Source organism: Oncorhynchus nerka, linkage group LG18 (genome assembly GCF_034236695.1).
Source record: "Oncorhynchus nerka isolate Pitt River linkage group LG18, Oner_Uvic_2.0, whole genome shotgun sequence".
Classification (NCBI taxonomy): domain Eukaryota; kingdom Metazoa; phylum Chordata; class Actinopteri; order Salmoniformes; family Salmonidae; genus Oncorhynchus; species Oncorhynchus nerka.
In genome coordinates this window covers 27,638,579-27,663,899 of record NC_088413.1, presented here as the reverse complement: position 1 = coordinate 27,663,899, position 25,321 = coordinate 27,638,579, and the positions used below count along the sequence as shown (strand labels likewise).

Sequence of the window (25,321 nt, the reverse complement as noted above, 5' to 3'; positions counted from 1 at the left end):
TAACATAAATCGCCGGAAATTCGAAATATGGGTTGCACTAAATGTGTTGCATTGTGGGGTATTGAGTTTTCTTAAAGGCACATGCCCTCGGATTTTGTGTGAAACTAAGTTTACTATGACTACAACTACCATAATACTCTAAATAGAAAGGCTAAACATGGCAGGCTCCTCTGCAGGAATGACTACACTGCTATGTAATATGAATAAACAAGTTGCAATATTTTATCCAACGATTACTTCCCAAAGGCACCGTTGGTGTGTGATAAGGAGAATATGTATGTCTGTCTCCCGATGCCAGAGTCAAGCCCAAACAAAACGGAAAAGGTAGGTCCACGGAGTGAATGCTAACGTTAGCTAGCTCGCACTGTTTGTGTATCGTGTGCGCGCCTGTGCTAGTTAGCGAGGACGACAGTCGCACATCATTCATAACCACATTCCCTTCCGTATTTAGACGTTGCAAACATTGCTGTTAGTTCAAAAACCTGAATGCAGTTTATGTATAGCTAGTCGTCTGCATGATAGCCTCCTTTATAAATATGTAAATATTGTCCTTCTTACCCCTCTCTGCCTTCAGCGCATCCTCACAGGTTGTCTTGACAGGGATTCTGAATGACTTTGATTAGGTATGATGATGTCGCTAAAGTTTTTCTGATATGCCGCATTCAAAACAACTGGGAACTCATTACGTCAGTGATATTTGGGTCGGAAAGTCGGAGCTCTAGAAAGAGGCCCGAGTTTTTTATATTTTTTTAATTGAACCTTTATTTAACCAGGTAGGCTAGTTGAGAACAAGTTCTCAATTACAACTGCGACCTGGCCAAGATCAAGCAAAGCAGTGTGACACAAACAACAACACAGAGTTACACATGGAATAAACAAACATACAGTCAATAATACAAAAGAAAAAGTCTATATACAATGTGTGCAAATGAGGTAGGACAAGGGAGGTAAGGCAATAAATAGGCCATAGTGGCGAAATAATTACAATTTAGCAATTAAACACTGAAGTGATCGATGTGCAGAAGATGAGTGCAAGTAGAGATACTGTGGTGCAAAGGAGCAAAAATAAATAACAGTATGGGGATGAAGTAGTTAGATGGGCTATTTACAGATGAGCTATGTACAGGTGCAGTGAACTGTGAGCTGCTCTGACAGCTGGTGCTTAAAGCTAGTGAGGGAGATATGAGTCTCCAGCTTCTGTGATTTTTGCAGTTCGTTCCAGTCATTGGCAGAAGAGGACTGGAAGGACAGGCGGCCGAACGAGGAATTGGCTTTGGGGGTGACCAGTGAAGTAGTTCAGAGTTGGATGACTGTTCATATCGATTTTCTATTCAATCGGAGCTCGTTTTTCCCCAGTTTCCAGTTGTTTTGACCGCACTGAAGTCTGAGATTTCCGAGTTCCCTGTTTTGAACGCGGCAAAAATTCCACCAACAGAACTGTCTAAAATGCTGCACTGTAATTAATGACCCACATCTAAACTCCTATAACAGACAACCCTGGCAGTTAGCTGTTCATAAGTCCAGTCTATTAGTCAGTTCAGAAAATGAAATTGTGGAGTTGATATGGTGGCCTCCCATTTCTAAGTGTTAATTTCTCTGACTGTGCTTCTAGTGCTCCCCAGGAGCTGGTAGGTGTGGTGGGTCTGGAGATCCATGCTCAGATCCACTCCAACACCAAGCTGTTTTCTGGCTCCCAGGTCGGGTTCCAGGCTCCACCTAACTCCCTGGTGTCCTTCTTTGATGCCTCCTTACCTGGAACTCTACCTGTAAGTTATCGTGCATCTGATGATAAACATGCCTCATGTCAATAAAGGCTGTTTGTCTATTAGTTGCGTAATCATACAGTTGTTGTCCATCATAACATAATCTGGTCTATGTAACCTAGCTTACAATATGTCGGTGTACATAGTCATTTGACCAAGTAGACCTGCGTTCCTTTCCTCTTCCGCCTCAGGTGCTGAACAGACGATGTGTGGAGGCTGCAGTGATGACAGGTTTGGCCCTTAACTGTACCATCAACAGGAAGTCTCTCTTTGACAGGAAGCACTACTTCTACGCTGACCTTCCTGTAAGTCAACCCGGACCCCATCTATCCTTCAATCACAAGCAATCGTCAATCACATTTATTTCTAAAGCCCTTTTTAGGCTACATCAGCAGTTTTTACAAAGTTATTGAATACAGTAACCCGGCCTAAATCACAGAGGAGACAACCTACTCCCCCATTAATACAGTGGGGCAAAAAAGTATTTAGTCAGCCACCAATTGTGCAAGTTCTCCCACTTAAAAAGACGAGAGAGGCCCGTAATTTTCATCATAGGTACACTTCAACTATGACAGACAAAATGAGAAAAAGAAATCCAGAAAATCACATTGTAGGATTTTTAATGAATTTATTTGCAAATTATGGTGGAAAATAAGTATTTGGTCAATAACAAAAGTGTATCTCAATACTTTGTTATATACCCTTTGTTGGCAATGACAGAGGTCAAACGTTTTCACAAGGTTTTCACACACTGTTGCTAGTATTTTGGCCCATTCCTCCATGCAGATCTCTAGAGCAGTGATGTTTTGGGGCTGTTGCTGGGCAACACGGACTTTCAACTCCCTCCAAAGATTTTCTATGGGGTTGAGATCTGGAGACTGGCTAGGCACTCCAGGACCTTGAAATGCTTCTTACGAAGCCACTCCTTCGTTGCCCGGGCGGTGTGTTTGGGATCATTGTCATGCTGAAAGACCCAGCCACGTTTCATCTTCAATGCCCTTGCTGATGGAAGGAGGTTTTCACTCAAAATCTCACGATACATGGCCCCATTCATTCTTTCCTTTACACAGATCAGTTGTCCTGGTCCCTTTGCAGAAAAACAGCCCCAAAGCATGATGTTTCCACTCCCATGCTTCACAGTAGGTATGGTGTTCTTTGGATGCAACTCAGCATTCTTTGTCCTCCAAACTCAACGAGTTGAGTTTTTACCAAAAAGTTATATTTTGGTTTCATCTGACCATATGACATTCTCCCAATCTTCTTCTGGATCATCGAAATGCTCTCTAGCAAACTTCAGACGGGCCTGGACATGTACTGGCTTAAGCAGGAGGACACGTCTGGCACTGCAGGATTTGAGTCCCTGGCGGCGTAGTGTTACTGATGGTAGGCTTTGTTACTTTGGTCCCAGCTCTCTGCAGGTCATTCACTAGGTCCCCCCGTGTGGTTCTGGGATTTTTGCTCACCCTTCTTGTGATCATTTTGACCCCACGGGGTGAGATCTTGCGTGGAGCCCCAGATTGAGGGAGATTATCAGTGGTCTTGTATGTCTTCCATTTCCTAATAATTGCTCCCACAGTTGATTTCTTCAAACCAAGCTGCTTACCTATTGCAGATTCAGTCTTCCCAGCCTGGTGCAGGTCTACAATTTTGTTTCTGGTGTCCTTTGACAGCTCTTTGGTCTTGGCCATAGTGGAGTTTGGAGTGTGACTGTTTGAGGTTGTGGATAGGTGTCTTTTATACTGATAACAAGTTCAAACAGGTGCCATTAATACAGGTAACGAGTGGAGAACAGAGGGGCCTGTTAAAGAAGAAGTTACAGGTCTGTGAGAGCCAGAAATCTTGCTTGTTTGTAGGTGACCAAATACTTATTTTCCACCATAATTTGCAAATAAATTCATTAAAAATCCTACAATGTAATTTTCTGGATTCTTTTTCTCATTTTGTCTGTCATAGTTGAAGTGTACCTATGATGAACATTACAGGCCTCTCATCTTTTTAAGTGGGAGAACTTGCACAATTGGTGGCTGACTAAATACTTTTTTGCCCCATCGTAAGTAGCTCTCATCGGGTAAAGCATCCATCTCTCCCCAAAGTAACGTTCCCATTTTACTTCCTCCCTGTCCCTGAGCTAGGCTATCATTTAATAGTGACGAGTCTTGCTAAACCGGCAGAAAAGCTTTTTGCCACCGATATCTAGCTAAATGACAGCTTCTGTTTCCTGCAATCTGTTAGCTGTTAGAAGTCAAGTCGTGGCCAAGTGATATTCACCCTCACCTTGCTGCCAGGCGCTCCTGGGTAATTTGAGTGCCGTTATGACTGACATTTCATGACCTTGACATCAAGACCTGTCATTGGAAGAGTTGAAGAGATTCAATAGCAATTGCCCAACAAAGCCTCCCAAAAAGTTTCATTTCACTTTGGAGAGACGGGCAGCCCTGGCTTTATGTGACCTATGTCGAAAGAAATGACCCTGACATTACTCTTGACGAGCTGATGATGAGAAATTGTGGACTGAGAAAAGGATGAATTTGAATCATTTAAGTGCCTTAGCGGTATTATACCATAATGGGACTTTCCACTCTCAAGACAATGACAAGACAGCTAGGAGATTTGTCTGTTACAGTGCAATCCATACATTTCCTGTATTCAATGAGTGAAGAGTTTAAAAAGCTTCCCTAACTTTGTCCTAAGGTCAAGGTCATGTCTAATGACCAATAGAATAGCTTGTGAGGTTTATTTTGTGTGGTCAGGGAATGGATTGTGGATCGTCGGGTTGTCAGTGCAGTTGTCTTAATGTTATGGTATGTCAATATCCTGTCAATTAAGAAATGAACTAGATGACACGATGGCCTAAGTCATTCTAGTTCTTTTGAATGGAAGCATATGGTCAACACAAGACCTGCCAAGCCTAGATTGTTAGAAGATTGAGTTGTCTTTCGAACCCAGCAGTCAGATTCATTGGTAATACTGTTATCGTGAGGCTACAGCTGCATAATCCCTCCCCACAGCAGAGGTAGATTATTGATTTCAAAAGCGCCGACATGTATCCCAGGGGTGAAATCCCAGCAGGAAGCCGAAGGATTATTCCCAAATCCCATCTTGTTTCCCCGTTGTAGATTTCCGGTCCGCTTACTGAGTGTTGCATCACCTCTCTCTTTGGGTTATGTTAAAACATGCGCTGTTGAAACGATAGTGCCAGTTAAGATTTAAATGTTCACCGTGCCCACAAGTGGTACCAATGCTTATAAATATGTGTTTTGCTTACCCTGTAGACAACACTTGTGTTTTACCAGGGAACAGGGATGGAGAGTAAAAAGGCCTGTGTTGCATAATGAATCATGCTCATGTGTTAATTTCAGTTGGGAGGGATGTTCATGTAGAGTGAGAAAATAATAGCCATGATGAGTGAAGCATTAAGCAGCACCTTCTCTAATATCAATTATTTTACTAGCAGCCTATTGAAGTAGAGAGAACGAGGACATTAAAAAAACATGCATTTATTAAGAACACATATATATAGTTGTGCATTATTGATGTGTTCCATGATTTAATTTCACACAACGAACGCACTGCTGCTCATTACATGATTTATGATGCGCTTGCCTGACCAGCAGCAGGAATGAATTGAAGTGGCAGGCAGGTGGTCTGTTATAACAGCTCGCCTCTTCTTAATAACATGCACCAGCAGCTTCACACTAAGCTACTAGCGGATATGCATAATTCTACTTTTCTGGGGTGTTTTCTGTGCAGACGTTATCCCTGACGACTATTTAATGACTCAAATGGATCTGTTTGTGGGGGCGTGGATGTACAATAGGTAGGGCTAGTTGAATCAAGGGCTGTAGAGGGGAATAGTTTGGTGCATCGAATCATGAATCCGTTGAAGGCAGCTTAGGTTCAGTGAACTGAATCTGAAAACGACAAATAGGAGTCTATTTGGAGAGAGAGCTCTCAGGTTGGGATTTACTTTCCTGAACCGACTGAGTGCTTTAATACCAGACTGCTCATTAGGCTTTGGGGCTGGGGTGTGACTAGAAGGACCCAGAGGCTTCCAGTAGCAGTTTTATACCACCACTGGTCTGCATCCAACTTCAGCTGCCCTTCATTATACAAAGCACCAACACGTCTTCACTGATTATGCCGGAATTGCAAATGATCCACCATTTTGGTGGGTGCTAAGCTAACTAACGTAGCCTGTGTGTGAACAGCAATGCATACAGTATGCTAACTAGGAGACACTTGTGCTAATGAATAACATTTGCATTGACACTGACAGAGCTCTATGAGAGAATTGATTATTCTAGAAAGGGAGAAATCAGTATCTTTTAATGCTATAATCCTGTATTTATAGTACACCGCTGAGACAAAATGGAATGTCTCCCGTGGTCCATTATGCTTGTGTTTGTTGCCAGTGATTGATTTGTTGATCAGGTACAGTACAACACACAGATGGTTATGGATAATTCACTTTTTTCTCTCCTTTTTCTTTGCTCATATTTATTCCTTCCCTTTCTTCTTCTTCGTCGGCATGCCAATAAGTATGATGAATGTTTAGTCTTTTCTAGCGGCGGTTGCCGTGGCAACGGGACATAGTGCTACCATACTCACTTGTGGAATAGCGGCAGCCAGCACAGTGGCTCTTCAGAATAACAGAACAGATCAAATATTCATTGAGTTCGCTTTTGTGACTTTGAACCCCTCTCAACGAAACAACAATAATATTCCAACCGCATAATAATGAGTTGGAGTAACCAGTTTTAGGGACGTATTATCCCTCCCCTAAGTAACTAACTAATGGCTGGATCTTAGCTCATGTTTAATGCATGGATTGCTATTTTGTTCTTAACACTCTTGACCCCTTGAAATATTTAAAGTTATTTCCAAGTTAATTGTAATGGTAAATCGTTGATTATGCAGGCCAAGTTTATTTCGGTATTAACCCCATGTTTTCCTATCGTGTCTATAATATAAATGACTTAATTGTATTATAGTGGCTGTAATTAAATACCTAAGCCTGGTCCCAGATCTGTTTGCGAGGAGTCCTCTATAGGTAATACCTATAATCGTTGTCATGCCAAATGTCAAGTTTATACAGCATATGAGACTAGGCTATTACATATCTAATAAATGAGACCCATTTAGACAGCTGAAGCAAGCACACAAAATTGACCTTTTCTAGTTTCATGTGTTTCCTCCATCCAGGCGGGCTACCAGATCACCCAACAGAGGCTGCCCATCGCGGTGGACGGCACCCTGACCTACAGTCACCTGGGGGGCCGTAAGAGGAACGAGGTGGTCACCAAGAGTGTCAGAATCAAACAGATCCAGTTAGAGCAGGACAGTGGCAAGAGCCTCCACGATGACTACAGGAACCAGACCCTTATAGACCTCAACAGAGCAGGTAGACAGAGTTTAGCTTCCCATCGGTGTACCTCAACAGAGCAGGTAGATGGAGTTTAGCTTCCCATCGGTGTACCTCAACAGAGCAGGTAGATGGAGTTTAGCTTCCCATCGGTGTACCTCAACAGAGCAGGTAGGTGGAGTTTAGCTTCCCATCGGTGTACCTCAACAGAGCAGGTAGGTGGAGTTTAGCTTCCCATCGGTGTACCTCAACAGAGCAGGTAGGTGGAGTTTAGCTTCCCATCGGTGTACCTCAACAGAGCAGGTAGGTGGAGTTTAGCTTCCCATCGGTGTACCTCAACAGAGCAGGTAGATGGAGTTTAGCTTCCCATCGGTGTACCTCAACAGAGCAGGTAGGTGGAGTTTAGCTTCCCATCGGTGTACCTCAACAGAGCAGGTAGGTGGAGTTTAGCTTCCCATCGGTGTACCTCAACAGAGCAGGTAGGTGGAGTTTAGCTTCCCATCGGTGTACCTCAACAGAGCAGGTAGGTGGAGTTTAGCTTCCCATCGGTGTACCTCAACAGAGCTGGTAGGTGGAGTTTAGCTTCCCATCGGTGTACCTCAACAGAGCAGGTAGATGGAGTTTAGCTTCCCATTGGTGTACCTCAGCAGAGCAGGTACCATAGAGTTCAAACACTCTACCACAGAGCTCCAACTAGTATATACAGATCTAGATAGAACAGGGACTGGCTAGCCAAATCCTATGTAGGCATATGGGGAGTGTATGTAACATCTCTCTCTCCCTCCAGGTGTGGGTCTGATGGAGCTGGTGATGGAGCCAGACATGAGTTGTGGAGAGGAGGCAGCAGCAGCCGTCAGAGAGATGCAGCTCATACTGCAGGCTCTAGGGACCTGCCAGGGAAACATGGCTGGTGGGGAGGCCTGCATTTTACACACACACACACACACACACACACACACTAACTGACACACCAGGGAACCATGGCTGTTGGGGAGGCCTGCATTTTACACACACACACACTAACTGACACACCAGGGAACCATGGCTGGTGGGGAGGCCTGCATTGGACACAGGGGCACCATATTGGGGGGGGTTAGGACGATTGTAAGGGCATGTGACTGACAGGGGCTCTAAAAAATTATTAGAACATTAGGTAAAATAGGTTAATAATTTAATATATATATATATATTATATTATTAACCTATCATCATAAATATGATATTTTAATTACAATAAAACTAACAGTTTATTTTTCTTTGGCAACATCCAGAGAGCCTCTATATTGACAGCTGTCTCATACCTTCTCTCTTGCTATAGAGGGACAGCTGCCTCATACCTTCTCTCTTGCTATAGAGGGCCAGCTGTCTCATACCTTCTCTTGCTATAGAGGACCAGCTGTCTCATTACTTCTCTCTTGCTATAGAGGGCCAGCTGTCTCATTACTTCTCTCTTGCTATAGAGGGCCAGCTGTCTCATTACATCTCTCTTGCTATAGAGGGCCAGCTGTCTCATTACTTCTCTCTTGCTATAGAGGGCCAGCTGAGAGTGGATGCCAACGTGTCCGTCCACAGACCTGGGGATCCTTGGGGCATCAGGACTGAGGTCAAGAACATCAACAGTGCCCGCAACCTGGCCAGGGCCATAGGTGAGTGCTGCCGAGGGCTTTTCACAATACTGAGCCAAACCAGAGGTGAAGCGAGAAGCTCCACTCGCGTCAATCTGTCCACGCGAGAATACGGCGATAAGTACACCAAGTAGGAATTGTTTTTGTATGGAGGTATATGAGAGAGTGTCGGATCTGGTAAGAAAAAAAATGTGATCGCTAATTTTCTAAGTGAGGCTTATTTGACCTAATAGAAGTTGCATAATGTTTAAGTTGTTACGAATGTACTGATATACACTACATGACCAAAAGCATGTGGACACCTGCTCGTCGAACATCTCATTCCAAAATCATGGGCATTAATATGGAGTTGGTGCCCCTTTTTGCTGCTATAAAAGCCTCTACTCTTCTGGGAAAGCTTTCCACTAGATGTTGGAACATTGCTGCGGGGACTTGCCTCCATTCAGCCACAACAGCATTTGTGAGGTCGGCACTGATGTTGGGCGATTAGGCCTGGCTCACAGTCGGCGTTCCAATTCATACCAAAGGTGTTCGATGAGGTTGAGGTCAGGGCTCTGTGCAGGCCATTCAAGTTCTTCCACACCGATCTCGACTAACCATTTCTGTATGGACCTCGCTTTGTGCACGGGGGCATTGTCATGCTGAAACAGGAAAGGGCCTTCCCCAAACTGTTGCCACAAAGTGGAAGCACAGAATCGTCTAGAACTAGAAGCGTTAATATTTCCCTTCACTGGAACCGAGGGGCCTAGCCCGAACCATGAAAAAGAGCCCCAGACCATTATTCCTCTTCCAAGAAACTTGACAGTTGGCACTATGCATTGGGGCAGGTTGCGTTCTCCTGGCAACGCCAAACCCAGGTTCGTCTGTCCAGAGAATGCGTTTCCACTTTTTTACACCACTCCAGCCGTGGGTTTCCACGTTCGTGCGGCTGCTCAGCCTGGAAACCCATTTCATGAAGTTCCTGACGAACAGTTATTGTGCTGATGTTGCTTCCAGAGGCAGATTGGAACCTGGTAGTGAGTGTTGCAACCGAGGACAGACGATTTATACGCGCTACAGCACTCGCCGGTCCCATTCTGTGAGCTTGTGTGGCCTACCACTTTGCGGCTGAGCCGTTGTTGCTCCTAGACATTTCCACTTCACAATAACAGCACTTACAGTTGACCGGGGCAAGTCTCGCAGGGCAGAATATTGACAAACTGACTTGTTGGAAAGATGGCATCCTATGACAGTGCCACGTTGAAAGTACCTGAGCTCTTCAGTAAGGTTATTCTACTGCTTGCTTGACTTTGTGCTCAATTTTATACACCTGTCAGCAACTGGTGTCCACTAATTTGAAGGGGTTTTCCACACACACACACACATACATATATATATATATATATATATAAAACGATCCCTCTACACTAATTTTATATTGGAGTATTGTTCACACGTGAATCTGCCTGCCTTTACGCCTTTGCGACAACAACTCCCATTGTTAGGGCAGAGACAAGACCATCTCGTCATTATATAGACTACATTATAGAGAGTCTCTGGCCAAACTGAGCCGAGCCAAACGAAGCTGTACTGAGCTGGCCTGGTTGAAGCCTTCACCATAGTTGCTGGAACCGTGCTGAAAAGGACCATGTGAATAGACAATATCTGAGCCAGAACAGGTTGGTTCAGGTTGGCACAATAGTGTGTGAAGGGTATATCCTCATTGTCATTGGTGGGGGTTAGTGGAGATACTGAAGTGAAGCGGTCACGACCCAGTGGGTCTGGAATGAGCTAGTTGGATGAACACTCAGGGAAATATAGACACACACACACACGCACAAAAAGAGTGAACAGCATGGAATCCTTTTCATGGGCTGTCATCTTTCTGAAACAGTCGTCTGACGGAGGGCTGTGTAATTATGCGTGCACTGCAAGTCAAACTGGGAGTCAAAGATTAGAGACACCATGAGGCACAAACACACACACAACCGGCCTTATCTGAGTTCCTCTGAGTAAATGTTCACTCAGACAAGTCAGTGAAGTAACTGCCAAAACTTCCTCTTGTCTCAACTTCATACGTCTTTCCATGATTTGTTCTTTCTGAGGTGTTTTATCCCTGAAGGCAGTCGTCACTCTCTCTGCCCACAGGAATCAGAGAAACAGGCTTTCTGTTGACAGGAACTGAAGATGGAAAGGCTTCTAAAGAGACGTTTAGTGTAGAGGGATCGTTAACATTGACTAGAAAGCACGATGCCTTTCCTACCCACACAAACTCAGGAAGATATAGAATACAACTTTATTGACCATTTGTTTCAGTGAACAACTGAGCACACAGTTTGCATGCCTAACTTAGGCTAAATTGGCTTTCTACAGAACAATAGATTTCCCATCAACACTAATTCCACTTCTACAGAGTTTTCCATCTTTCTTTTCTCTCCAACTTACTGGAGACGGTGGAGAGTCATAGGGGCCATTGAAATTCTTCACCAGGAGCAGCAGGCCATTAACAGTTCGTGTGATACGAAGTGACTTGGCCGCTTTCATTATTTATCCCAAGAGTAGACTTCCATTTTAGCTTAGTGCAGAGAAGTGATAAAGAGTTTTTAAAAGTCAAAACTCCAGATAGTCGTTTGTCACAGAGACCTACTGTAGCAACAGTTAGGAAACTTCAGGCAGGGCCATGTGTCATGGCAGATGTTGGGAGGATCTAACACCGTGCCAGTTGGCTGGATGCTTGCTTTGCTTCTGATCAGGCCTTGTGTGTGTGTGTGTGTGTGTGTGTGTGTGTGTGTGTGTGTGTGTGTGTGTGTGTGTGTGTGTGTGTATTTTCATCAACAGACTATGAGATCCAGAGACAGATGTTTGTCCTGGAGAGCGGCGGCACGGTGCAGAACGAGACACGGTCGTTTGATGGCAAGACTGGGTAAGAGGCTTCTAGAACCAACCCTCGAACCAAGTCAAGCCGACAAGTCCCATTACGTTACAGTGAGAGTGTTTCTGATAACATGTCAAAAATGTCTATTGACTAAGAATATGATGTTTCACAGGATATGGTACAATGTACACAGGATGCGTCTCTTCAGAGTTTTAATAATTATTTGGGTCAGATATTCACCCCCCCCCCCCCCCATAATTAAACACTGTATTCCCATCTCCTGTGTTGATATTTGATCTCAAGACATTCTCTCTTCTGGGATTGATTTGAAAACGTTTTAGTAACTAAGGATGATGAATGAGGCCACTTGGAGCCAGTCAGTGTCTGGTGTTGTGGACCAGCTTGCTGGTTGTCAAGCCCATGAAATGAGCTGCTCTTCACACAGCTGGGGCCTGCCTCTAATGCGCAGGTTAGCGTTTTTCATCATGAATCTTGTACTGGAGGCAGCTCTGCAGAGCAGTTAATAGCTGGCACAGCCACAAAGTCATAAAATCTGATTTTAAACCTAACCTTAACCACACTGCTAATATCCTGATGCCTAACACTAACCTTAAATGAAGAACAAAAAGCCAATTGTGACTTTGCAGCTTGCCTATCTAAGGGGAAATCGCTCAGTTCTGCCTCCAGGACAAGACTCATGACAATAAACGTCAACCTGCCTATAACACCATCGTGTGTGTGCGTGCGCTGGGCCTGATGAAGTGTGTTTGACAGCAAAGGCCCACAGCTCTGTCATGGTCCAGAAATAGACAGAATGACTGGGGGCCCCTCACCTCACACCTGTGGCCCTCGCCCATAGTTACAGCCTCTTCAACATGAACAATCTGCCGTAGTAACTGAGCGAAACACTATCGTTATACAGTACCTCAAAGCCATAACATGTGTCCCTCTGTTTTACAGTCACACCATTCCAATGAGAGACAAGGAGGGCCTTCAGGACTACAGGTGAGTACAACTCATATTCACTTCAGTATGTTCTAGCAGCACAGCCTCCAGCATGGTGTGTGGTATGATATGATCACCGCTGTAGGGCCTGCATGGAGAGAAGAAGGGGAGTGAGACAGGATGGAGAGGAGAGAGGTCATCGTGTCAAGGGGCCCAGTAGATGAACATACCGATAAACATGCGCCACCCCGTGGCCCTAACGCATCAGTTAGCAAGAATTGTGACGAAGAGTAAGCGTGCGACGCAGTCACACAAGTGTATGTGTGTGTGTGTTTTGTGTGTAGAGGAGACAGCCCTCTGTCTGACCGTGTGACACTGTGTCGTCTAAGAGGCCTGCAGAGATACAGCCAGCACTCCTCTTATCTTTCTCTACTGCTGATAACAGCTCCCTCTCGATCTTCTTATCTCACTCCTCTTTCTCCTCCCTCTCTCCTGTTGTCTTTAACCGTGCTCGCTCTGGGTGCTCCCTCTGTCACACATGCACTCCCACCTCTCCCACCCCTCTCCCCACCTCTTCTCTCTCCCCTCGCTCTCTCCTCTCTCCTACCTCTCCTCTCTTTTCTCTCCTCTCCTCTCTCTCACCTGTCCTCTCTCCTCTCTCTCTCACCTCTCCTCTCTCGCTCTCTCCTCTCTCTCACCTCTCCTCTCTCTCCCACCTCTCCTCTCTCTCCCCTCGCTCTCACCTCTCCTCTCTCCCACCTTTTCTCTCTCTCCTCTCCCTCTCACCTCTCTCACCTCTCCTCTCTCCCACATTTCCTCTCTCCCTCTCTCCCACCTCTCCTCTCCCTTCTCACCTCTCTCTTCTCTCCCACCTCTCCCACCTTTTCTCTCCCTCCCACTCTCACCTCTCTTCTCTCTCTTCCAACTTCTCTCTCCCCCACTCTCACCTCTCCTCTCTCTTCCACCTTTTCTCTCTCCCACCTCTCCTCTCTCCCACCTTTCTCTCCCCTCACTCTCTCACCTCTCCTCTCCCTTCTCTCCTCTCTCTTCTCTCTCTCCTCTCTGTCTCTCACCTCTCCTATCTCTTCTCTCTCCCACCTCTCTTCTCTCTCCCACCTATTCTCTCCCCCTCGCTCTCTTTTCTTCTCTCTCTATCTTTCTCACCCCCCCCAGGTTCATGCCGGAGCCCAACCTGCCTCCTCTGATGGTGTACGAGGCGTGCTCTACAGCCCCCCCTGGTGTTGCCCCCAGCCAGGTGGTGGTTCTGGAGGAGGTGAGGGAGAGGCTGCCGGAGCTGCCCAGCGTCAGGAGGCAGAGGCTGGTGGAGACCTACGGCATCCTCCCCGAACACAGCTTCACCCTGGTGGTGAGTGACTACCACAGTATGTAGGTGTGTCTGTTAACGTCCAACTGAGCAAGTTAATTATAATTGATGGTAGGTAGGTTTCTCCCTCCATCTCTCTGGCTTTCATCTTCTGTCTTCCTGTCTGTCTCTCTCCCTCCCACTTTCTGGCACTCGTTTCTGCTCCCCCTCTTCCTTTATCTCTCCATTGTACTCTCTCCCCCACTGTCTCTCAATTGAATAACTACCCAAAATAATCTATTCTTGCACAGCCAGTTACCCTGTCTGCACTTCTACCTCTGTCCTGCAAAGCACAGTAAAATTGTTGTATATACAGTATTATTGAGTGTGTTTCATTGGGTCTCCTGTTGTAGAATGAGGACGGGCTGATGGACTACTTTGAGGCCGTCGTCAGGGAGACCAAGGCTGGGCCGAGAAAGGTGATTGGCTGGGTGATGAATGAGCTGCAGGGCCTCCTCCATCAACAGAACCTGAGTGTCAGCCAGAGGTGAGACACTCAGTCGTCCTCTTCCTCATCCTCTTCCTCTGTGTCCTACTCTAGCCTCAGTCATTCACTTTCTCCTCTCCACCTCATCCCTATCATTCTTCCTTTACATCCTTCATCTTGTTTCGCCCTCTTCTCCCTCCCCTCCTCCCGAACTCCTATCATGTGTCCCTCCTCCCCTTCCTCCTCCTCCTCTGTTCTCCTCTTTACAGTCTTGCGTTGACTTCAAACCCCATGTTGAAGATCCTATCTCAGGATCCAACATCTTGGCTAGACTGAGGCCTGAAATCATTTCCATACTGGAAGCATCACTTATGTGCTTTTTCCCTGCGATGTTTCCTATCTATCTTCATGTTGATTCCTTCCGTTATTACTATGGCAGACAGTGAATGTGAATAGAGAATATATCTGGGTAATAAGCTGAGTGTTTTGAGTTGTTTTTCTATATGACTGTTTTTATCCTACACTCCAGACTGTTCTAAGACTGATCAAACAGAGTAAAGTATGATGTGTTTTGTTTTATGTCTTTGTCTGAGAACTCGTGGATGTTTGTGTGCCTTTTGTCGTTTTGAAAAAAGTGAGAGTGGATGTTGACTGTGTGGATTCGCGTGTTTTGTTTAGCCATATTTCCGTTCATAACTCAGTCAGTGTGTATGTGACTGTGTGTTTCTGGCTCAGTGTGTGTCTGACTCGGGGATTCGTGACAGCACTGATGATCATGTGCCCTGTAGGTGGCAATGGGCTGTCACAGAGAGAGACGGGGCCAAATAGCCTCTCATTATAAGCACAGTGACTCCGGGGTAGATAGACACCATCACACTGTCACACAGGAAAGGATAGACTGGGTCTAATGACATCTCCTGTGCCTTCTCTCTCTCTTCTCATATCTGTCTCTCTCTCTTCCTTCTCTCTCTCATATCTGTCTCTCTCTCTCGCTCTCATATGTCTCTCTCTCTTCCTTCTCTTCTCTCTCTCTCATATCTGTCTCTCTCTCTCTTGCTCCCTCTCTCAGTCCAATCTCTCCTCAAGCTCTAGCCCAGATACTGAATCTCCAGGAGAATGGACAAATCTCTTCTTCTATCGCCAAGCAGGTGAGAGATAACAAAATGGCATAACATCCAAAACATTTAATGCAAAGTCCATATGTGTTACTACACTGAGTGTACAAAATATTATTAACACTTTCCATGACACAGACTGACCAGGTAAATCCAGGTGAAAGCTTTGGTCCCTTATTGATGTCACTTGTTAAAGCCACTTGAATCAGTGTAGATGAAGGGGAGGAGACGGGTTAAAGATTTTTAAGCCTTCAGAGGGTGAATGGGCAAGACAATAGATTTAAGTGCCTTTGAACGGGGTATGGTAGGTGACAGGCACACTGGTTTGAGTGTGTCAAGAAGTGCAAAGCTGCTGGGTTTTACACATGGGAAACAGTTGAGTGTGAATCAAGAATGGTCCACCACCCAAAAGACATCCAGCCAACTTGACACGACTGTGGGAAGCATTGGAGTTAACATGGGCCAGCATCCTGGTGGAACGCTTTCAACACCTTGTAGTGTCCATGCCCTGATGAATTGTAGCTGTTCTGAGGGAAAAGGGGGGTGCAACTCAATATTAGGAAGGTGTCCTTAATGTTTTGTACCCTCAGCGTATATTATATACTTTTTAATTGGGGTTTAACCTGAGTGTTTCATTGCTCCATACAGGTGTTCCAGGAGCTGTGGAAGACCCCAGATAAAACGGCCCAGCAGATCGTCAAGGAGCAGGACCTGGGGATGGTCAACGACAGCACAGAGATCCACAGGATTTGCCAGAAGGTGGTGGACTCACACCCAGACCAGGTGAGGCCTCCCTGGAAAAGAGTTGCCACAATGAGGGCAGGTAGTTTGCCCCTGGTGATGTGTTGGGCAGACCACACCACTCTCTGAAGAGCCCTGCGGTTAGGGGCGGTGCAGTTGCCGTACCGGGTGGTGATTCAGCCCGACAGGATGCTCTCAATGGTGCATCTGTAAAGGTTTGTGAGGGTCTTAGGGGCCACGCCACATTTCTTTAGCCTCCTGAGGTTGAAGAGGCGCTGTTGCACCTTCTTCGCCACACTGTCTGTGTGGGTGGACCATTTCAGATTATCAGTGATGTGTACGCCGAGGTATTTGAAGCTTTTCACCTTCTCCACTAAGTTTGTGTCTCCAGAAGTCCATGATCAGCTCCTTCATTTAGTTGCCATTAGGAGAGAGATAGAGGTTATTTTTCTGGCACCACTCTTCCAGGGCCCTCACCTCCGGCTGTCTAGTCATTGTTGGTAATCAAGCCTACTACTGTTGTGTCGTCTGCAAACTTGATGATTGAGTTGGAGGTGTGCGTGGCCACACAGTCATGGGTGAACAGGGAGTACAGGAGGGGGCTGAGCACGCACCCTTGTGGGGCCCCTGTGTTGAGGATCAGCAAAGTGGAGGTGTTTCCTACCTTCACCACCTGGGGGGCTCAGACCCAGGTCCCTGAGCTTAATGATGAGCTTGGAGTGTACAGGCTCATCGACATTTTGCTAGTAGCCAGTCTTGATAGAATTCTGTTGATGATCAATAAATTAAATGCAAACATAAGTATTTGTGCTGCTACTGTTCCCCCTACAGGTCCAAGCTATCCGCAGTGGGAACAAGAAGGTTCTGAACAAGCTCATGGGTCTGGTCCAGAAGGAGACTAAAGGCAGGGCTGACCCAGTCCTGGTACGGGCCATCCTGGAGCAGAAGACATCCTGAGGACTAACTAACACGGTCTTTGACCACCTTGACTGCCTCAACTTTTATATGCTTGGTGGAATATCAAACTGGTCCAAGAGGCAGCAAGCATGACGTCTTTATGGCGTCATCATAGTTATGTCCTCTGGTCAAGAGGATTATTGTTGCTAAATCAACTGTCTCTCATGTTGTCTTCTGGCACCATACCCGCCTTTAAGTTGTATTATTACTTTATTTGTGTACATAAATATATTCTAATTCTCTTTGGAGTGTGCACACTTATCCCTTCCCGAACACACACTTCATCTAAAACTGTCAAGGGAATGGCATACACATCCTCCATGATAATCACACTTTAAACAGAGCCATTCTGGAACACTCTGAACCCACCAATGGCAGAACATAATAAAGGTATGGCCCATTACCAGGCAGTTTGGGAGTCGTCCCAGAAGTCATCTTTCTGCTTTTATCACCGTCCTCTGGCAGCACTGAAATGAATCAGGAGAGCAACAGAGGACTGAAGTACTATATGCAATGTATCTCCTGATACTCCCTCTAAAATGGATCGGATTAGGAATGATTTAGAGGTCAGTGTTCAGTCAAAGGAGAGGAAGTAGTCATGAGTAGTGAGCACCCCCTTGTGGCTGTCAAGTGAAGGAGATACATACTGTAACCTGCAATACTGAGACATATTGGCCTTTTCTCTATCCTTTAGCTCTCTAGAGTTAGGCATCTCGCTTGAATATTGGGTTTTGTCAAATCACGCGGTAATTCAATACTGGTTGGCTGTGTGCATGCGACTTCAGTTTGGTAATGTAGGTAGTTGCCTCCCATTCATCCCCTTTGTTTCTATTGAAGGCCGTATGCAGTGACCTATATAAAAGAGGTATTGTACATAACACAATTGGACTTCTTGATTTAAAAAAAAGAGGGTTTGTGGCTGGCTGCTGTTTCAGTGCCTGTGAAGAAGACCTATTTTTGAACAGAAGCTGGGTCACTGGATGAATGGCTGTCAGAAGCCCTGATAATACCTGCTGTTAACATTCATCCTGATCTTGTCCGTGTACACTTCGATCTGATCACAATGCGTTTTTTTAATCGTCCAAAAATGTGGCCACAATCAGAATTGGACAAGATCAGGACAAAGGCTGCATGTTAGAACCAGGTATGAACAGGGATAGAGGGGGGATTGTTTACTAAACGAGGCCAGGGGAGTCCACTGAACAAACCATTGAAAACACAACCACTTCTGGGCGAAAGAAGAGGAAGGAAAAATGTGTTTTCCCTGTGTTTTGCATTTCACTTTGCCGAGGTGAAGCTAAAATATAAATTTGGGTAGAGAAGCTGTCAAGTCAAAACACATGACATATTTATCTGTTCTTCAATAAAAAAAAGTATTATAAAGACTACACTAATACATTTAAGTCATTTAGCAGACGCTCTTATTAAAATAATCATTTCTTGGAACCTCCGACTTTAATGACAGAAGAATACACACTGGAGTAACCTGACAGGGTCATCGCTGGCATCTAAAATGGATGCTAATAGTTGTAGAAAGGGAGAAACTAGATTACTTCTCTTTGGAATTAAACCTCTACGCAACTGAAGAGAACTGTGTCTCTAAATTTGGTTGAAGTAAATGTGCTCCACACAACATTCTACTACAAGAGAATATGGAGTACATCACCAAATTTAGCAATGGCAACAAATGATCCATTCCATAACTGTCCATCGGTCCAATTTGTGGACTAGTTCGAGCAGACAGTGGTATATTTTTGACTTTGCAGCTGCATCCACGTTCATTAGGATGCACCATAGGAAAAAGTTTTGCAACAGAAAACAAAAAAGAGCATTTCTAAATGGATAAGCTCACCTTTATGCCTACTGAACATGACCATGCTTAGCCCAGAGTAGACACTAAACAACAGGAGGAAATTCATTCAAAATTCAGGCACCAATTTTTAGGTAGTTCTTCCCTAACGTATTGATTTAATAGGGACAGGCATTGTAACAAAATGTCTCCTTGGTTGAAATCAAAACTTAAAATAAAAAAGTCCATTAAAATTAAGGCTATTTATTTGTTGCTAATGGTAGACCATGTCTTAGTCTGGAATTCAAACTTCAAATGGAGCATATCAGCTTGGATTTCAGGCTACCCTCGTCTTCCTGTGAGAGTTGGCCAACACTCAATGCTAAAATGAATGTGCCAAATCATCAATGAACAAACCAACAGTGATGTATTCCAATTTTCCTAACTTGACTCAAAAACATACAAGAAACATGCATTCCCTATACAGCAACGAAAAAACAGAACAACTCAAGTTACAACTTCTGTGAAAAAATATGGCAATAGAACCTCTCTCTACAAAACAGTTCCATTATTGTGACATTAAGTACATTATGTATTAAATACCAACCCCATCAGGAAACAAAACGTAATAAAGTACTCTTATACCTCAAATATCAATAATGATTTGCATAGTGTGCTGCTTCTTTGAGTATTTTTCCCAATTATATACATAAAGTACTAAAATAAGGCTAAGACATTGAGGGCTTCCCAAACGGCACCCATTACCCCATATAGTGCACTACTCTTGATTTATATGGTCAAAAGTAGTGCACTACATAGGAAATAAGGTGCTGTTTTAGATGCGAACATTGAGTGCATCACCCTGATATGGAAAGCTCCTTTTAGAGAGATATCATTATAAATAACGTGCATTCAGTGGACAGGACCTGGTGCACCATGGGAAAATGGAGTTAGCCGCAGCATTGAGAATTGAAGTCAGAAGAACCCAGTGTCCTGAAGTACACCCCTAAATTAAAAAAAAACTTTTAGATTGAATATCTAATGTGCATTGAAAACCTAACATAACTGAAATATGTCTATTGAACAAAGAAAGTCTTTGATTTAAGGTATTTAGCGACACACAAACTTGTTTTGTACAGTGAGCCTGATAGTCTAACTTACTAGGCCTCTCCTTCAGTCAAGAGTTTTGAACAACAACGACCACCAAATACATAACATTAGAAAATGCCATGGTCTACGCCAACTCTATAAAGTAAGTATGAGATGGATGGGACTCCCACTAGCATCCCACTTCTAACACCAACACGCTAACCAGTAGTTTAGTGGTGCTGCTAGGGTACTTGTTACAGGTACCCCGTGTTAACAACCAAGTTAGTGTTACTCATTGTGGATTTATTACTTTTCCACCATTTCTCTCTCTCTGCATTGTTGGAAGGGCCCATAAGTAAGCACTTCACTGCTAGTCTACACCTGTTGTTTACGAAGCATGTGACAAATAACATTTGATTAGTGATGAATACTCCGCAGGGAGAGATCCTGAAAATTAGGCTCCTGATTATTTCCAGTACAGCATGCAACCCCAGGGTGACAACATGGCACCACCAGAGATTTCGGTAAGGCCACATATAAGTACCCATTGTATGGTGGCCATCACTACAAGACAACTAGAGCTGGTCATTGGAGAGGCTGTTGCTACCAGGGCAGTACACTGACATTTATGAATGCAATATTGTAAGTCTAAAAGCCTAAAGGGATAGATTATGTGTCCTTTGTGTATCATTAACGTCCCATTGTTCCATTCAGCCTGTTCCATTCTATTCAGTCTTTGGTCGATTAGCCCCACGTTTCCATTTCAGCATTCTTATTGGTTGGTGCAGGGGTTCCACCAAAGGCTTGAAGTAGGTCAGTACTTTCCAGTCATTATAAATCACATGACCTGCTCCTTGGATGTGACATAGGCCTATGCATACAACTCTCTGAGGGCAGAACCATATACACATGAGTCTGAGGGTATCAATGGCAAATGCATCAAATGGGTGAGAGATTCCTGTAAGTTATGTGTTACTGTATATCAGAGCCCGACGTTTTTATATATTGGTTTGGAAAAATATATTAGCCTCAAATATATATAACCCAATTTAAAAACGACCTCAGGGAGAGAGACAAAAGATGAGTGAATCAATCCAAGAGGTATAGTGTTCTTCATCAAGTAGTGTTGGAAAACATGAAAAACTTTTAAAAGTGACCCGAGTGGACACAACAGGTCAGGGACAGACACTCACTCCTTCCCTGTGAGACAACGCTACCATAACATTATTAAAACATTATAATAACATGTTATTATAACATTATTGCAATGTTATTATATCGTTACTCCTCCATAGGGACGTGCGATAGTATTGAGTGCTCCTGCGCAATGGCCGCCAGTTCTTTGAGGAACTCTGTGAAGAGGACGGTAGCGAAGACCTCGGTCCTGGCCAGGGAAATGGTCTTGGGCTGGGGAGGAGGAGAGTTCTTCATCATCCTTCCTGCCTCCAGGGGGGAACATTCTCGGCTGTCTCCGCTGTTTGTATCTGTGGAGGGTAAGTAAATAGAGATGAAAAATAAGACATTAGTAATAGTAGCATTCAACTGCAGTTGGACATTGTAGCAAGCTCATGTTAGTCCACTTGAAAGAAGAAATTCTCCCTTTTATATCAGTCTCATTTTCCTTTTTAAATCTCATGCAATCTCATACCAATACATTCCTTGCTCAGAGAGAAGCTTGCAGATAAAATGGTGGGGAGAAACCATTGGGAATGCAGTATACTAGAGAAGTATGAGAAGAAGAACGTCAGAAGGTTGTTGTTTCTCCATTGCTGATATGCTTCATGACCAAGCTGAATATATTCTCCAAGTCCTCAAGGAGGAACCAAACACAACACAAACTAAGCACAGATACAGTTTTAATCTTTCAGTGGTGCTTCATTGCATTGCAGTGATAAGAAACAACGTTATTGCTTGGCTCATTACTGGTCTTATGATCTAGGATATTGCCTCAAATCCTCTGGAAGGTTTGCCTGTATCTATTCTAATCTCAATGACCTGGCTATTGGCTACAAAACAGACCTAAATGACATTCTAATGATGCTCATAGGATAGCTGACAATAAAGCTCAGAATTCAACGTCTATTCAAACAAAACATTTATACTACCAGTAAGTAACAGTACACAGTTATACGGTTGTTATAAACACTATGTATCCTGGCAGGGAAGCCCTTACGTTAGCTTCAGAACATCTTTACTAACATGGAACCAGATATGTAGGACAGATAATTATGGGTACTGTAGTCAATCAAGTCTCACCTTGACCCTTGAGTGAACTCTCCCTGGCCAGGAGGCAGTGCTGGGCGGAGGTGATCAGCTCTGAGAAGTCCTTCTTGGTTGAGGCCTGCTGCTCTATCTGGTTCTTAAGGGATGCTAGTACCTGATATGGAAACACATATATAGTAACATCAGTAGAACATCAGACAGGAAATACAGTGCCTTCAGAAAGTAGTCACACTCCTAGACTTTTTCCAAATGTTGTTGTGTTACAAAGAGGGAATAAATATGGATTTAATTGCAATTTTTGTCAATGATCTACACCAAATACTCTAATGTCAAAGTGGAAGAAAAATTCTAACATTTACTAAAACATTTATGAAAAATAAAACACTAATACATCTTGATTAGATAAGCATTCACCCACTGAGACAATACGTGTTAGAATCCCCTTTGGCAGTGATTACAGTTGTCTTTCTGGGTAAGTCTAAGAACTTTGCACAGCTGAATTGTATTTGCCCATTATTATTAAAAATATTATTCAAGCTCTGTCAAGTTGGTTGTTGATCATTGCTAGAAAGCCATTTTCAAGTCTTGCCATAGATTTTCAAACCGATTTAAGTAAAAACGGTAACTCGGCCATTCAGGAACATTCAATGTCGTCTTGGTAAGCACCGGCAGTATAAATTTGGCCTTGTGTTTTATGTTATTGTCCTGCTGAAAGGTGAATTAGTCTCCCAGTGTCTGTTGGAAAGAAGACTGAATTAGGTTTTCCTCTAGGACTTTGCCTGTGCTTAGCTGTATTCAGTTTCTTTTTATCCTAAAAAACTCCTTAGTCCTTGCTGATGACAAGCATTCCCATAACATGATGCAGCAAACAATGTTCAAAAATATGAAGGGTGGTACTCAGTCATGTGTTGTGTTGAATTTGTCCCAAACAAAGCTTTGTATTCAGGGCAAAAACTTTGCCTCATGTTTTACAGTATTACTTAATTAAGTGTCTTGTTGCAAACAGAATGCATGTTTAGGAATATTTTTATTGTATACAGGCTTCCTTCTTTTTACTTTAGGTTAGTATTGTGGAGTAACTACAATGTTGTTGATCTATTCTCAGCCCTCTCATTATACAACCATTAAACTTTGTAACCATTTTAAAATCATCATTGGCCTCATGGCGAAATCCCTGAGCAGTTTCCTTCCTCACCGGCATATGAGTTAGGAAGGACGTCTGTATCTTTGTAATGACTGGGTGTATTGACACACCATCCAAAGCCTAATTAATAACAGCACCATGCTCAAAGTGATATTCAGCATTTGCTTTTTTTAAATTTGATCTACCAATCAATGCCCTTCTTTGCGAGGCATTGAACGCCTCCCTGGTCTTTGAATCTGTGCTTGAAATGTATTACTCGATTGAGAGACCTTACAAATAATTGTATGTTTGGGGTAGTCATTCTGAAAACCCTTTAACCACTATTATTGGACACAGAATGAGTACATTCAATTTGTGATTTGTTAAGCACATTTTTACTCCTGAACTTAGACTTGCCATAACAAAGGGGTTGAATACTTAGACTCAATACATTTCAGCATTTCCTTTTTTATTAATTTCAAAAATGTTCTACTAACAAAATTCCACTTTGATATTATGGGGTATTTTGTGTAGATCAGTGACACAAAATCTAAATTAAATCAATTTTAAATTCAGGCTGTAACACATCAGAATGTGGAAAAAGTCAAGGGGTGTGAATACTTTCTGAAGGCACTGTAGCTGCCAGAGCACAGAAAGTACAGGATAAATATTGTATCAAAGCTACAATGAGGTAGTCTTGTTCGGCTATCCTGATCTTGCGAGCTTACCTTGAAACAAGATGGTGGATCAATGAGATCACCATGCTGAATTGTTTTGTTTTTTTGCACACAAACATTGTATTGTTCTACTGAGAAAAATGAATGCGATCGTTGCATTTCCACAGCGCAAGACGCCTTATCAAAGAAAGTGTACATTTGTTTTGACTGAATTAAGCCAACAGGCTTCGCATACTTGATGCCAAGAGTATTGCAATACATACTATCAGGTGTAAAACAGGTAGCTTTTGCATAAAAGCATATCACACGATTGAAAACAAAACCAGAGGCATAAACCAGACAAAACAAGGGCATTAAGAAAGACAAAACACGCTGATGAGAGAACCAAACCGCATTTATCTCCATGACAAACAATCCACCTCTTTTAATCTGGACCCTAATGAAAATGAAGTGCCCAGTGTTTGTACGTCAACAACTCGCCATCCCCTTTCATCCCCATCCAAACATTCCTTTTAATGCGAGCTTTCAAACGGCCCCATTCCATTTTCATTTACTTGTTTACACATCCTCTATTCAATTATGCATGAATCAGCCAGCGGAGAAGAAAAAACACTGTGTTAAAGTCTCACTAGACTTGTTTCACAGCCATTTTGAACTGTTTTCATTGCCACGTTAAGTGTACGCCGCTCATAGGTTGCTCCCCAAATGGCACCCTATCCCCTATATAGTGCACTACTTTTACCCAGGGTCCATAAGGCTCTGGTTAAAAGTAGTGCACTATATAGGGAATAAGGTTCTATTTAGGACAAACCCATAGTATTCATAATCTCCTCTCTAATTAATACTATTCATAACGGATCCCTCCTCTCGAACTTCTAACAGGTTTTCTGGTTGTTTCATGAGTCTCCAGAGGTTTAAACAGCTTAGAGCGGTGAGAGTGAAAAGCAAACAGTTTTTTGGGGGAACGTTTTTACACCTCTAATGCTTACTAAATGGAGCAGAGTGAAATGTTTACTAAGAGAGTTGTCTCTCTTTTGAGTAGGCGTGCATTGCAGTGTCTATGAAGAGTATCTTAACAGTAGGACTCTGTCCATATCTGCCTCAAAGTCATTGAGAGAACAAAGGATACAGACAGACAGACTGAAAGTCTATACATGGATGGACAGACAGACTGAAAGTCTATACATGGATGGACAGACAGACTGAAAGTCTATACATGGATGGACAGACAGACTGAAAGTCTATACATGGATGGACAGACAGACTGA

At 43.7% G+C, this 25,321-nt stretch overlaps 2 protein-coding genes across 3 annotated transcripts in view; one reads left to right on the top strand and one right to left on the bottom strand.

Annotated features, from left to right (window-relative positions):
- The first annotated feature begins 32 nt into the window (after positions 1–32).
- Positions 33–17,394, top strand: LOC115145601 (glutamyl-tRNA(Gln) amidotransferase subunit B, mitochondrial-like). The gene is made up of 13 exons (XM_029687095.2): positions 33–324; positions 1,613–1,766; positions 1,955–2,068; positions 6,966–7,164; positions 7,913–8,035; positions 8,658–8,771; positions 11,568–11,652; positions 12,565–12,609; positions 13,723–13,915; positions 14,266–14,399; positions 15,409–15,487; positions 16,103–16,237; positions 17,027–17,394. The coding sequence occupies exons 1-13, from the start codon at positions 158–160 to the stop codon at positions 17,150–17,152; spliced, it is 1,668 nt and encodes a 555-aa protein (XP_029542955.1). The 5' UTR covers positions 33–157; the 3' UTR covers positions 17,153–17,394.
- Positions 17,395–19,097: 1,703 nt separating this feature from the next.
- Positions 19,098–25,321, bottom strand: part of LOC115145600 (FHF complex subunit HOOK-interacting protein 1A-like) — a 49,428-nt gene continuing 43,204 nt past the window's right edge. For both annotated transcript variants that reach the window (XM_029687094.2, XM_065003916.1), the window contains 2 exons: positions 22,287–22,407; positions 19,098–21,514 (listed from right to left, as the gene is read on the bottom strand). In XM_029687094.2, the coding sequence (XP_029542954.2) occupies positions 21,312–21,514; positions 22,287–22,407 (324 nt within the window). In that variant the 3' untranslated portion in view covers positions 19,098–21,311. The remainder of the gene's footprint in view (positions 21,515–22,286; positions 22,408–25,321) is intronic.

What these genes read in the sequence shown, in the direction of transcription:
- LOC115145601 (XM_029687095.2), top strand. Translation starts at nt 158, where the DNA reads ATGGCAGGCTCCTCTGCAGGAATGACTACACTGCTATGTAATATGAAT. An exon ending in GCCCAAACAAAACGGAAAAG is followed by an intron (nt 325 to 1,612) that starts GTAGGTCCACGG and finishes CTGTGCTTCTAG; the next exon opens with TGCTCCCCAGGAGCTGGTAG. An exon ending in TATAGACCTCAACAGAGCAG is followed by an intron (nt 7,165 to 7,912) that starts GTAGACAGAGTT and finishes CTCTCCCTCCAG; the next exon opens with GTGTGGGTCTGATGGAGCTG.